Source organism: Mesoplodon bidens (assembly GCF_964165515.1).
Source record: "Mesoplodon bidens genome assembly, chromosome: 3".
NCBI classification, from domain to species: Eukaryota; Metazoa; Chordata; class Mammalia; order Artiodactyla; family Ziphiidae; genus Mesoplodon; species Mesoplodon bidens.
The window spans coordinates 85,620,027-85,633,112 of NC_138178.1; the positions used below are offsets into that span (position 1 = coordinate 85,620,027).

Below are 13,086 nucleotides of genomic sequence, written 5' to 3' on the forward strand. Positions count from 1 at the left end.
GCCGCTCTGCGGCATGTGGGATCTTCCCGGACCGGGGCGCGAACCCGTGTCCCCTGCATCGGCAGGCGGACTCTCAACCACTGCGCCACCAGGGAAGCCCACCTCTTCTATTTTTTACCAGCAATGTTTGGAGAATTCAAATTAATTTTATTATCCTAGCTAAAAATTTGATAAGAAAGAAAAATCTGTTTCCAAAATTCAAATAAAAATTGCTTTTGGGGGCTTCCCTGGTGGCGCAGTGGTTGAGAGTCTGCCTGCCGATGCAGGGGACACGGGTTCGTGCCCCGGTCCGGGAACATCCCACATGCCGCAGAGCGGCTGGGCCCGTGAGCCATGGCCGCTGAGCCTGCGCATCCGGAGCCTGTGCTCCGCAATGGGAGAGGCCACAACAATGAGAGGCCCGTGTACCGCAAAAAAAAAAAAAAAAAAAAATTGCTTTTGTATGATCTGTAGTTTCAGAGGAACTGTATCACAACCTTTTGAAGGTCTATTTGAGAACTGACTTATTAGTAAAGATAGAAGGGAAAAAAGTTATGTCATAATGTATAAATGGAGATGTTAAATTTATCTATGTTTTGTTTAGATGTCCCTGGTAGATTTGGGAAAGAAGCTTTTAGAAGCGGCTCGAGCAGGCCAAGATGATGAAGTTCGTATTTTGATGGCTAATGGAGCTCCTTTTACTACAGACTGGGTAAAGAATGATTTTAATGTTGTGGGGTTTTTTGTTTTTTGTTTTCTCCTCCTCCTCCCCCTCCTCTTCCTTCTCCCCCTCCTCCTCCTCCTCCCCCTTCTCCTTCTCCTTCTTCTTCCTCTCATCTTTGAGTTTTTCCAGTTAAAAGTTTAGTCAGTATTGTGTTTATAAGTGGTGAAAATTTAATTTTTTTGCAAATTTGTTTGCAATTTTAGAATTATAGCTTGCTTTTAAAGAGAATGGTTCATATAATTTTTTTATATTAGACAACTTATCCAAATATTCTGTCCACACATGGGTTTTTCTTTAAATTACGGAGTTCAGTAATGTAGGATGAATGTAAAATGTAGCTGCTTGGGATTTAATTTAAAGGCCTTATAAATAGCATAGGTAGAATTTATAATTCAGAAAAAACAAACTTGGTGTTAATGTTATAATTGATTCTAAAAAAGGAAAAATGTTTGCATTTCAATTGATACTTGTAAAACTATTGCAAACATCACCCAGAAGGAAGAAAGGAATGGGAAGGAGTTCTTAGTAATTACAGAAGGCAATTGTGAAGAAGACAGAAACCACAACTCTATTTAATTCTGCAGGTAAATCAAAAGGCATATTCTTGGGAATATGGAGGGTTAGGAATCTGGATTAACTCTCCCACTGGTAACAACTAAAAATTCCAGAGTTTTGATTTTGTTGTTTTTAGCTTACTTGTTCCATGTTCTTTTTAACTTTTCATTCAAAACAGTTTTTTTTATTATGGAAAATTTTAAACATAAATCAACCCCTGTATACCCTTCAAAAATTATCAAATCAAATGAATCTTATTTCTTCTATAACCCCATTTATTTTCTTTGTTTAGTATTATTTTAAAGTAAATTTCAGGAACCATTTTGTTTCATCCATAGATTTCAGCATCTGTCTTTAAAAGATAAAGATTAAAAAAAAAGATAAAGATTTTTTGACTGAGTATATTAAAAAAAAATCTTAAGGGCACTGATGAGTTAGAAAGAAAGTAAGGGATTATCAGCCTGAATAACTAAGCAAAGGCCATAACCCAGAGAAATTTCACCCTTAGAACATTTGCTAACTCAGTAAATTTGCCAGTTGGTTTTTTACCTCCCCGGCATAGGTTACTTAAGATAAAGAACTGAGACTGCTCATAGAGGGAAGTCTCCTAGAGATCCTTTCCCCATAATACTGGAATCCTAAAGAGAGGTACCTTCGTTGTAAGGGTAAACCAGAAATACCCCCTCTCTCCTCCTACCTGATCCTGCCCCTGCCCCTGCCCATGTTGTTAGGGTACTGCAAGGCAAATGAACTGGCTTGAACTAAGGTACCAAATGGAGAGAGGAAAAATTTTGTTGATGAGAATTTGGAGTCAAAAGCCATCCTTTGCACACATTTGTGGCCTTAACTCATAAATACTTATGTATTCTGCAAAACTCTGAACTGAAGAATGAATTTTAAATTATCTTTGGACTAGAGGTTACCCTTGGTTCCTAACACAAGCAAATGAATATCCTTTTTGGAGGAAACTGCCTTCATCCCAGGCTTCATATCTACAAATGAAATTCCAAGGAAAATGAACCATCAAAAGTAACTGAACACTGGGACTTCCCTGGCAGTCCAGTGGTTAAGACTCCGTGCTTCCAGTGCAGAGCGTGCGGGTTTGATCTGTGGTCGGGTAATTAAGATCTCGCATGCCACGTGCTGTGGCCAAACGAAAAAAAAACTCAACAAAAACTGAACACACAAGGACACAAGGCAGCTTGGACAATAACCCACTGGAACAACTGACAACATAAGCAGACCTATAAGGACTTTAGATAAGATTTTAATAGCAGATTAGGAACAGCTGAAGAGAAAATTAGTAAACTGAAAAACAACAAAAAAAATCATTCAGAATGTGGTGCAGAGAAAAAAAAATATAAAAGATGTCAGGAGTCATGAAGGCTAGTGTATGAGAAAGTCTAACATATATCTAATCATAAATCCACAAGGAGAGTGAAAATAGGGATGAAATAATTTTAAAAGATAATGGTTTAGCTTTTCCAAGACTGATGAAAGATGGCAGCTCACAGATTCAAGTAGCCCAGAAAATCCCCAGCAAGATCAATAAAAATAATCTATATCTAGACACATCATAGTGATCCTGTAGTACATCAAGACAAAAAGAGCCTTCAAAATACCAATGAGATATCACCTCACACCTGTCAGAATGGCTATCATCAAAAAGTCTACAAATAAATGTTGGCAAGGATATGGAGAAAAGGGAATCCTCATGTACTGTTGGTGGGAATGTAAATTGGTGCAGCCACTATGGAAAACAGTGTGGAGGTTCCACAAAGAACTAAAAATAGAACTATCATATGATCTAGCAATTCCACTCCAGGGTATGTATCTGGAAAAAATGAAAACTCTAATTCGAAGAGATACGTGCACCCCAATGTTCATAACAGTACTGTTTACAATAGTCACGATATGAAAGCAACCCAAGTGTCCATCAACAGGCAAATGGATAAAGAAGATGTGGTATGTATATGTACAGTGGACTATTACTCAGCCATAAAAAAGAAAGAAATTCTGCCTTTTGCATCAATGTGGATGGATCTGGAGAGTATTATGCCTAATGAAATAAGTCAGAGAAAGACAAATACTGTATGATACCACTTATTTGTGGAATCTAAATAATAAACAAATGTGTATAGCAAAACAGAAACTGGACTCACAGATACAGAAAACAAGCTAGTGGTTACTGGTGGGGAGAGTAAAGTGGGGAAGGACAAAATAGGGTATAGGATTAAGAGGTATAAGCTACTGTGTATAAAATATATATGCAATAAAGATATATTGTACAGCACAGGGAATTGTAGCCATTATTTTGTAATGACTTTTAATGGAGTATAATCTATAAAAATACTGAATCACTATGCTGTACACCTGAAACTAATATAATATTGTAAATCAGTTATACTTAAATTTAAAAAATACCTATAAACCCTGAAAAAAAAGACAAAAAAATCTTAAGAAGGATTAGTGTCCATAATACATAGGGATTCCCATGACAGTGATGAAAAACAAGACAAAGAAGATAGGGCAAATGACTTGATATGGTACTTCACTAAAGAGAATGTTTGAATGACCAATAAACATGAAAAGGTGCTCAGCTACATTAATGATTGGGTAAACGTAAAGTAAAATCATGAAATACTATTGCTTATCCATCAGATAAGCCAAAACTAAACAAAAAAGTCTTGCAACCCTCAGAATGGGAGAAAATATTTGCAAATGAAGCAACTGACAAAGGATTAATCTCCAAAATTTATAAGCAGCTCATGCAGCTCAATAACAAAAAAACAAACAACCCAATCCAAAAATGGGCAGAAGACCTAAATAGACATTTCTCCATAGAAGATATACAGACTGCCAATAAACACATGAAAGGATGCTCAACATCTTTACTCATTAGAGAAATGCAAATCAAAACTACAGTGAGATATCATCTCACACCAGTCAGAATGGCCATCGTCAAAAAATCTAGAAACAATAAATGCTGGAGAGGGTGTGGAAAAAAGGGAACACTCTTGCACTGCTGGTGGGAATGTGAATTGGTACAGCCGCTATGGAGAACAGTATGGAGGTTCCTTAAAAAACTACAAATAGAACTACCATATGACCCAGCAATCCCACTACTAGGCATATACCCCGAGAAAGCCATAATTCAAAAAGAGACATGTACCAAAATGTTCATAGCAGCCCTATTTACAATAGCCCGGAGATCGAAACAACCTAAGTGTCCATCATCTGATGAATGGGTAAAGAAGATGTGGCACATATATACAACGGAATATTACTCAGCCATAAAAAGAAATGAAATTGAGCTATTTGTAATGAGGTGGATAGACCTAGAGTCTGTCATACAGAGTGAAGTAAGTCAGAAAGAGAAAGACAAATACTGTATGCTAACACATATATATGGAACTTAAGAAAAAAAAATGTCATGAAGAACATAGGGGTAAGACAGGAATAAAGACACAGACCTACTAGAGAATGGACTTGAGGATATGGGGAGGGGGAAGGGTAAGCTGTGACGAAGTGAAAGAGCGGCATGGACATATATACACTACCAAACGTAAGGTAGATAGCTAGTGGGAAGCAGCCGCATAGCACAGGGAGATCAGCTCGGTGCTTTGTGACCGCCTGGAGGGGTGGGATAGGGAGGGTGGGAGGGAGACGCAAAAGGGAGGGGATATGGAAACATATGTATATGTATAACTGATTAAATTTGTTATAAAGCAAAAAAAAAAAAAAAAAAAAAGGTCTTGCAGTACCAAACCGTTGGTGAGGAGATGCATAAAATGATAGAAACATTTTGGAGAACAGTTTGGCAGTACCTAGTAGATTTGAATGTGTACATACCCTCTGGCATAGCTATTGAACTTCTAAGAATATTTCCAAGGGAAGTTCTTGTTCATGTACTTGAGACATGTATAAGACTGTTTTTAGTAGCAGCATTATTCATAATAAAAAACTGGAAACCTTTAATGCTCAACAGTGGATTGGTTAAATTGATTATGGCTTATTCATTTGGTAGAAAATCATAGAGCAGAGAAAATTAGTGAACTATACTTATATTCATCAACATGGGTGAATCTTATGATATTAAGCCAAAGAAAGTAAGTCTCAGAGAAATACATGCAATGTGATTCTATTTAAATAAAGTTCAGAGCAGGCAAAACCAAAGTATATTATTTAGGGATACATAGTAATTTTTAAAAAAGCAAAGTAAAGCAATGTTTATTACAAAATTCAGACTAATAATTACCTCAGGGGTTGAGGGAAGGGTTTATTAGGGAGTGGCACGTGGGAAGATTCTAAATTGCTGGTAATGTTTTATTTCTAGACTGTGATGGTATTTACCTTATTTTCCTCCTTCAAACTACATATATGTACGTATATATATATTTTGTGTCGTCAACCAAAAAGGTAAGGTCTCGAGAAGAAAAAATTACAGAAGAAACCATTATATCACACTGAGCAGAACTCATGGTTGCTAAATAGGCTATGGAGATATTTCATTAAATATTAGAATTTAAGAGTATAGAAAGGGCCAGTTTTAGAAAAGTACGATAGAGCATGGAGGAAGAAAGGATTGTTTAAGAATCTTCTTTAATCTGCTTGAATGACCTTCCCTTAAAAATACAAGGTTTTTAATAGTAATAGAATAATTATTCCCAGGGTAAATGATTTCCATTTTTACCATATATTGAGAGCACATACCTAGCTTTGTATTATGACTCTTACTTGTGTGACTTCAGGCAAATTAGTAACCTCTTTGTGCCTTATTTGTTTTCTTAAAATTTTTAAAAATTTTTATTAGAGTATAGTTGATTTACATTGTTGTGTTAGTTTCAGGTGAACAGCAAAGTTAATCAGTTATACATATATCCACTTTTTTTTTTTTAAGATTCTTTTCCCATATAGGCCATTACAGAATATTGAGTAGACTTCCCTATGCTATACAGCAGGTTCTTATTAGTTATCTGTCTTATATATGGTAGTGTGTATATGTCAATCCTAATCTCCCAATTTATCCCCCCCTATCCCCTGGTCATGCCTTAGTTTCTCTTACTGCCAAATGAGGATAGTAATAGTACCTGTGTTTTGAGGAGATTAAATGATACAATAGGTGTAAAGGTCTTAGAATAGTGCTTGCTATGGAAAGTGCTTAAATAAAAACCTTAGTTGCTATTATTACAGCAGTGGTCTTAGCAAATTGCATGTTCTAGTGAACTATCTTGGTTCTTTAGAACATGAGTGCCTTGGTAATCAGAGAGTTGCAGGGACTTTTTGTGCTTCTAAATGCATGTGATATAATGTAATTCTAATATTCACCTATTAAAAATTATACCTCTGATAAGGCTCTTCTTCACATTTTAGTATGTACTTCTGTATATTTTGAATGTAGCGTGACTAGGCCATGTGGAACCAATTTCAGGAGAACTGGGCTCTCTTTTGGTTCTTCTTTTAAAATTTTTATTGGAGTATAGTTGATTTACAATGTTATGTTAGTTTCTGCTGTATGTTTTGGTTCCGTCTTAACTCACCTTTGGCAAGTGCACCTCACATCAGATTTTTTCCTTGAAAAATGACTGTATGAACTCCTTTAAAAAGATCACTGAGGTGCTTTAATTAATTTATTTTTAAGTCCTAGAAACAGTTTAATGTAAAAATGTACACTGTTACATTTATTTGATGTGAATTTCATAGATGAAAAGTTTTGTGTGAATGGTGTGAGGAAAACTTTCTAATGCTCAAAAATTTCTCAGACCCTAATTATGTCTAATTCCTGATGAAATTAATTTTGTTTAGACTATCTGATAACAAAATAAAGAAAGCAAGTTTGAATTAAATGAAATATTGTCATTTCTTCCTCACTGAGAAATGAATGGGAATTCTTGAAGGCCCCTATGAAGAGACTGTGATCAGCAAAAATGATTCCTTTTCAGTTTTGAGTTACTGTGTAAACATTTGATATAAATAGAATCTGTTTGCTCTGTAAACAGAATATATAAAGTAGAAGATAGAAATAGTCATTTTAAAATGACTATAGATGTGGATTTTTTTTTCTTGTGGTATAGCTGGGAACTTCTCCACTTCATCTGGCAGCACAGTACGGACATTATTCCACCACAGAAGTACTACTCCGAGCTGGTGTAAGTAGGGATGCCAGAACCAAAGTGGACCGAACGCCGCTGCATATGGCAGCTTCTGAGGGCCATGCCAGCATAGTGGAGGTTTTGCTTAAGGTATGTGTTCTCTTTTTGCACTTTGCTTTTGAAAGTAAGACCCCAAAGGCTATAAAACCATAGTGGTTTTATAAGAGGGAGAAGGGAACTAGTTTTGTTACTGACAGGGTTCTTGGACTCCTTAATCAATAGAAATTGATAAGAGGCCAGACCAGTAATTCAGGCAAGGCTTTATTAGGACTTGTGCTGTATGTAGCACTAGGGAGCGAAAACAAGTAACAGGTTCCCTTGCTCGCTCCCTGTGGGGGGAAGAGCTGGTCCCTTAAATGCGGTGAGGGTAGGGGCCACTCCAGGGGTCACATGGGGGGGATGGCTTGGGTGGTCTGCCCACCCCCCTTAGTGGTGCTGTATGCAGTACCCTGCTTTTGCTCCCCACACCTCAGAAGCGACAGTTGGGTTTTTGGTCTTTTTGTATCTTATTGTTCATAATTTGCCCCAACTGCATGTGCACGCAGTTATTTTAGTCCCTTATATTAGTTTCTTTGTATTCTATCACTGGAGGAGATGTTTGTCCAGGTGCAAGCACTGCAGCAAAAGGTCCCAGGTCCGAGCCTGTCTCAGTTTTATTGAATGTCTACTTTTTTCCCCCATGTTATCTCATTTTTTGTGTGTAAGCATTCATTTGAGTGAAAATTATCTTAAAGTGTTATTTTGTGGGGGGAAAAACTTCCTCATTGTATGTTTTTAGTTAAGTCAGACAATTGATTTCTTAGATCTTGGTCTTTGCTGTGGTGAGGGACTACAGCTTTGTCTTACTCAACACATTTAAAACGCCCATGGAAGGGAATGTTAGGCTTGAATAATTAACAAACAGATAATACAGGCAGGGCTTTTTCTTTAATCATCTAAATGCCAAAGAGAAAATTCTGAAACAGAGAGTGATAGATTTAGATATTCTTTTTTTTTTTTTTTTTAGATTTAGATATTCTTAATTCTTTTTATTCTGGCCTCTAGATAAACTTATCCAAAAAACATACAATGTAAGCCACGAGTACAAGTCCCGTGTAATTCTAGATTTTCTATTAGCTACATTAAAAAAGTAAAAACAAAATAATTTTAATATTATATTTTATTTAACTCGGTATATACAATATTATAATTTCAACATGAAATCAATTTAAAAATTATTGCGATGTTTTACATCCTTTTTTTGGTGTGAGGTCTTTGAATTCCATTGTGTATTTACATGCACAGCATATCTGTATTCGGCTACACGTGTCTAGTGACAACCATAATGGATAGTGTATCTCTTGATAGCTCCCTATTAATTCATTATATTGCACTGGTTTTGAAAGCAAGGGATATTTTTGTGTAAATAAGGAGCTGGAGGGTTTTGGAGGAATGTTCATAGTTTTCCTTCACACCTTATGCCATTCTAGCCCTTCATACTCATGGCTGGATGACTGAAAAAATAATTGCTGTACACCTAAGAAATTAGAAGGAATGCCATTAGGAAAGCCAACATGATAGGAAACTGATTACATGACAGATGTGTCATGATTCCTGGAACGTGTAGATTATTCAACACACAAAAATAAAGAGTTGGTCATATTAGTAGCAAATTCTTGGTTTAAAGCACAGTGGCTAGTATTTTCATATCAGGACTTCTTTATATTTCATATTTTAGAAATTTCTTATTTTGAAATATTTGTATAGCATGGCGCTGATGTCAATGCAAAGGACATGTTGAAGATGACAGCTCTTCATTGGGCCACAGAACACAATCATCAAGAGGTGGTGGAACTCTTAATCAAATATGGTGCTGATGTACACACGCAAAGTAAATTTTGTAAAACTGCGTTTGATATTTCAATAGACAATGGGAATGAAGATTTAGCAGAGATACTACAGGTAACTTGTGGCTTTTAATTTAAGAAAATAAAAGGATCTCTGTCATATGGATGATTTGAACTATTTAGCTTGTAGTTTTTCATTTTGGACTTATTTTGGACAGTCCTATTCCTTTTTCACTTCCTCTTTGTGCATCGCTGTTCATTTTCCTAATTGTAAGACCACAGTCTTTGCATGTAACATTAGAAGATTAGATAAAGTGATTACTTTCAGTGTTTATAAGGTTCTGAATTCCCTTCTATACATTTTAGTCTATTAATTATTTTGTTGCATGTTTGGATACCTTATGGTTTTTCAAGTCTGTTATACTTCCACTAACATTTTCTTTAGCAACCATAATCATGTCCCCTCAGTGAGTGATGTAGTCTTCATCATTCTTATTGGTTTTATTTTTTCACCATCCTCAAAAAAATCTGTTTATGAACATAGCTATTTATGGTTTTTGGACAAGTTTTCCTACTAACCAACATTACTTCTCTTTTCTTTAGCTAGACAACATTGATGTAAATTTTCTTCTTTACTTATTGCCTCTTCTTGCCTATCTTCTTGTTCTCCTTCCCAGTAGAACTCTTCTCTAAGACTATCTGAGTCTCTTGAACTTCATCTAGTTACTTAAAAGGTGTTATGTGTTCAGGAAAATAAATTTTGCTGTGCTTCTTCCAATGCTTTTACTCCCAAGAGTGCAGTTTGGAGCCTAGGGTTGAGGATGGAGGACAATGAACTGGGAAGGATGTGCTTTATATAGGTAGTGTTATATATTGCTGAATATAGTAGAGAACATAATTTGATTTAAGTAATTTAATTTCTGTAGCTGCAGGGCAGTGGAATATCTTTCAACTGTGTTCTATTTATACATAGAACACAGATTTTTTTTTTTTTTGGCCCCACCACGTGGCTTGCGGGATCTTAGTTGCCTGACCAGCGATTGAACATATGCCCTTGTCAGTGAAAGCTCAGAGTCCTAACCGCTGGACCACCAGGGAATTCACTCAACTGAGTTCTATAAAATCCTTTCAGGTACCTACTTCTCCTCACATAGGATTTTGCTGCTTTACCTAATAGGGGAACTCAGGATATAAATGCATATCTATGATTTACCACTATACTTTCAGTAGACCAGAAACAAAGATTTCCATTTGTATTATATGATTCTTAGATTGCAGGATGTTACATTGAAAGTCTGTCCTATATGTTCTGGTTATAACTCTGAAAACACTGTGGTAATTTGTCCCCTAGATTGCTATGCAGAACCAAATCAACACAAACCCGGAGAGTCCTGACACTGTGACGATACACGCTGCAACACCACAGTTTATCATTGGACCTGGAGGGGTGGTGAACCTAACAGGTCTGGTATCTTCAGAAAATTCATCCAAGGCAACAGGTATTGAGATGCATATAGGATAGCTGTTGGGATTTTATGCTTTAGTAGGTATTCATCCTTTTAATAAAGGACTGTTGGAGAATGAGGGTAAGGTTATATCAGCCACCTTGGTTTTCTTTGTTATAATTGGCAAAAAAATTTTTATGAGGCAAAATAATCTAAAGAAAAGTGATATTGCAAAATGTACTGCAATATTACCTTTCAAAAGCTAATGCTATCCAAGCTTGTTTTTCACAAAACTAATATTATCTAAGCTTCATTTAAGAGTTGAATAAAGTAAAACAGATTATCAGAAAAATTCACTAGATTAAATTCCTTAAAAATTCAAACATGTTTTCTCCTTTCTCATAGATGAAACGGGTGTATCTGCTGTTCAATTTGGAAACTCCTCTACATCAGTATTAGCTACATTAGCTGCCTTAGCTGAAGCATCTGCTCCATTGTCCAATTCTTCAGAAACTCCAGGTTAGAAAAACAAGTCAAATGTGTACATCGAAAGTTGGAGATTCAAATATCTGCACAGGCCAGGAAGGAAATTTAAAAGACTAAAGGGGGCAGGGTTGAGGTTATGGCCACCTCAGGAGAGAGGGGCAGGGCAACGGTGCATCTCCTGCTCAGCTCTAACTGGTTATAGTAAAATGCTCAGTCAGTGTTGCCAGACTCTGTTTTTTTCAAGGGAAGCTGAAAATCTGGATTTTAAAAGAACATTAAATCTTGGCAATTATTTTAAATTAAATTAAAATTAAAACTAAAAACAAACTTGTGTGGTTCACAGAAAACATGTCTGTGTACCGCATTTGGCTTTGTTTTACTAGTCTGACATTTTTTTTTTTTTTGCGGTACACAGGCCTCTCACTGTTGTGGCCTCTCTCGTTGCGGAGCACGGGCTCCGGATGCGCAGGCCCTGCGGCCACGGCTCACGGGCCCAGCCGCTCTGCGGCACGTGGGATCCTCCTGGACCGGGGCACGAACCCATGCCCCCTGCATCGGCAGGCAGACCCTCAACCACTGCGCCACCAGGGAAGCCCCTAGTCTGACTTTTTGTATAAATAAATTAGCTAAATATATATGAACATGCTGTCTTTTTCATAACTTTTAATTTTTGGCAGCTCTATTAGAATGACATAAAATCTTAATGACTGACAAAACTAGGAAATAGCATACCAACAACCACCATTAAAGTATAACTTGGGGTTAAATGATTACAAACAGTATTAATAGCTGGTTTGATAAGGTTTACCTTTATACTTAACCAAAATAATTCTTGCGGGCTTCCCTGGTGGCGCAGTGGTTGAGAGTCCGCCTGCTGATGCAGGGGACACACGGGTTCGTGCCGCGGTCCGAGAAGATCCCACATGCCGTGGAGCAGCTGGGCCCGTGAGCCATGGCCGCTGAGCCTGCGCGTCCGGAGCCTGTGCTCCGCAACAGGAGAGGCCACAACAGTGAGAGGCAGCGTACCGCAAACAAAACAAAACAAACAAAATAATTCTTGTTATAATTATGTAAGTAAAATATTTTTTTAATTAGGGAATTTAAAAGACTCCACAAAATTATTTTTCTTACTGTAGTTTACGCCATTTTATTTGGACCAATGCTTAAGAAAGTAAAGAATAATTTGTTGTCATTCATTATTTAATTTTTTTTCAAAATGTGACTAATAATAATAACAGCTACAGTTCACTGCATGTTTACTGTGTGTGCTATGCACTGTGGCTGATGTTTTACATGTCTCATTTAATCCTCACCAAAAAGATCGAAGGTAGATATTACTGGATTTAACTCTTCAAGGTGATGATTGGATGATGTATTTTTTGGTGGTGGGGGTGGTGGTTACTTATCTCTCTCCTTTCTCCCTCTCTCTCTCCCTCTCTCCCTCCCCCTCCCCTCCTCCCCTCCCTCCTCCCTCCCTCCCCCTATGCCCCTCAACTAGTAATAGTAAACATTTATTCATTCTCCAGCTTCTTTAGCATTGTAATCAATGTTTGCATCTAAACCTTTATATTTGGGAGTCTTAAGATTTTTCTAAATCACTTTTGGCCATTAACAGCTACGTGTATCATCCTATTGACATGCTGCTTTTATGACCTATGCCTGGATCTCTTCAGCACCTTTGTAATTGCATAAGTATATCGAAGAAAATTAATTTCATTGGTGGATTTCTATTTGATTAAACTTGTAAATTTTTTGCCTTTATTAAAGTACATATCTCTGAAAATTAATCTTTTCTTCAAAGTCAGCTCGAAGTTTTGACATTTTAGATGTTTGACTCCACAAATTGGTCATACCAACTTCTCTAACTTCTACCTTTGAAAATGTTATGTGTGGTCTAGTGTGAGAGAATTGGTAATTTT

The 13,086-nt window shown here is 36.8% G+C and overlaps 1 protein-coding gene across 9 annotated transcripts in view; it reads left to right on the top strand.

The window, feature by feature from the left end:
- Positions 1-13,086, top strand: part of GABPB1 (GA binding protein transcription factor subunit beta 1) — a 75,205-nt gene that overhangs the window by 39,331 nt on the left and 22,788 nt on the right. For 5 of the 9 annotated variants that reach the window (XM_081229604.1, XM_081229606.1, XM_081229609.1 and 2 more), the window contains exons 2-6: positions 584-691; positions 7,333-7,500; positions 9,157-9,351; positions 10,588-10,735; positions 11,087-11,200. In XM_081229604.1, coding sequence (XP_081085730.1) covers positions 584-691; positions 7,333-7,500; positions 9,157-9,351; positions 10,588-10,735; positions 11,087-11,200 — 733 coding nt within the window. The remainder of the gene's footprint in view (positions 1-583; positions 692-7,332; positions 7,501-9,156; positions 9,352-10,587; positions 10,736-11,086; positions 11,201-13,086) is intronic. The other 4 variants (XM_081229611.1, XM_081229608.1, XM_081229610.1 and 1 more) reach the window with 1 other exon arrangement.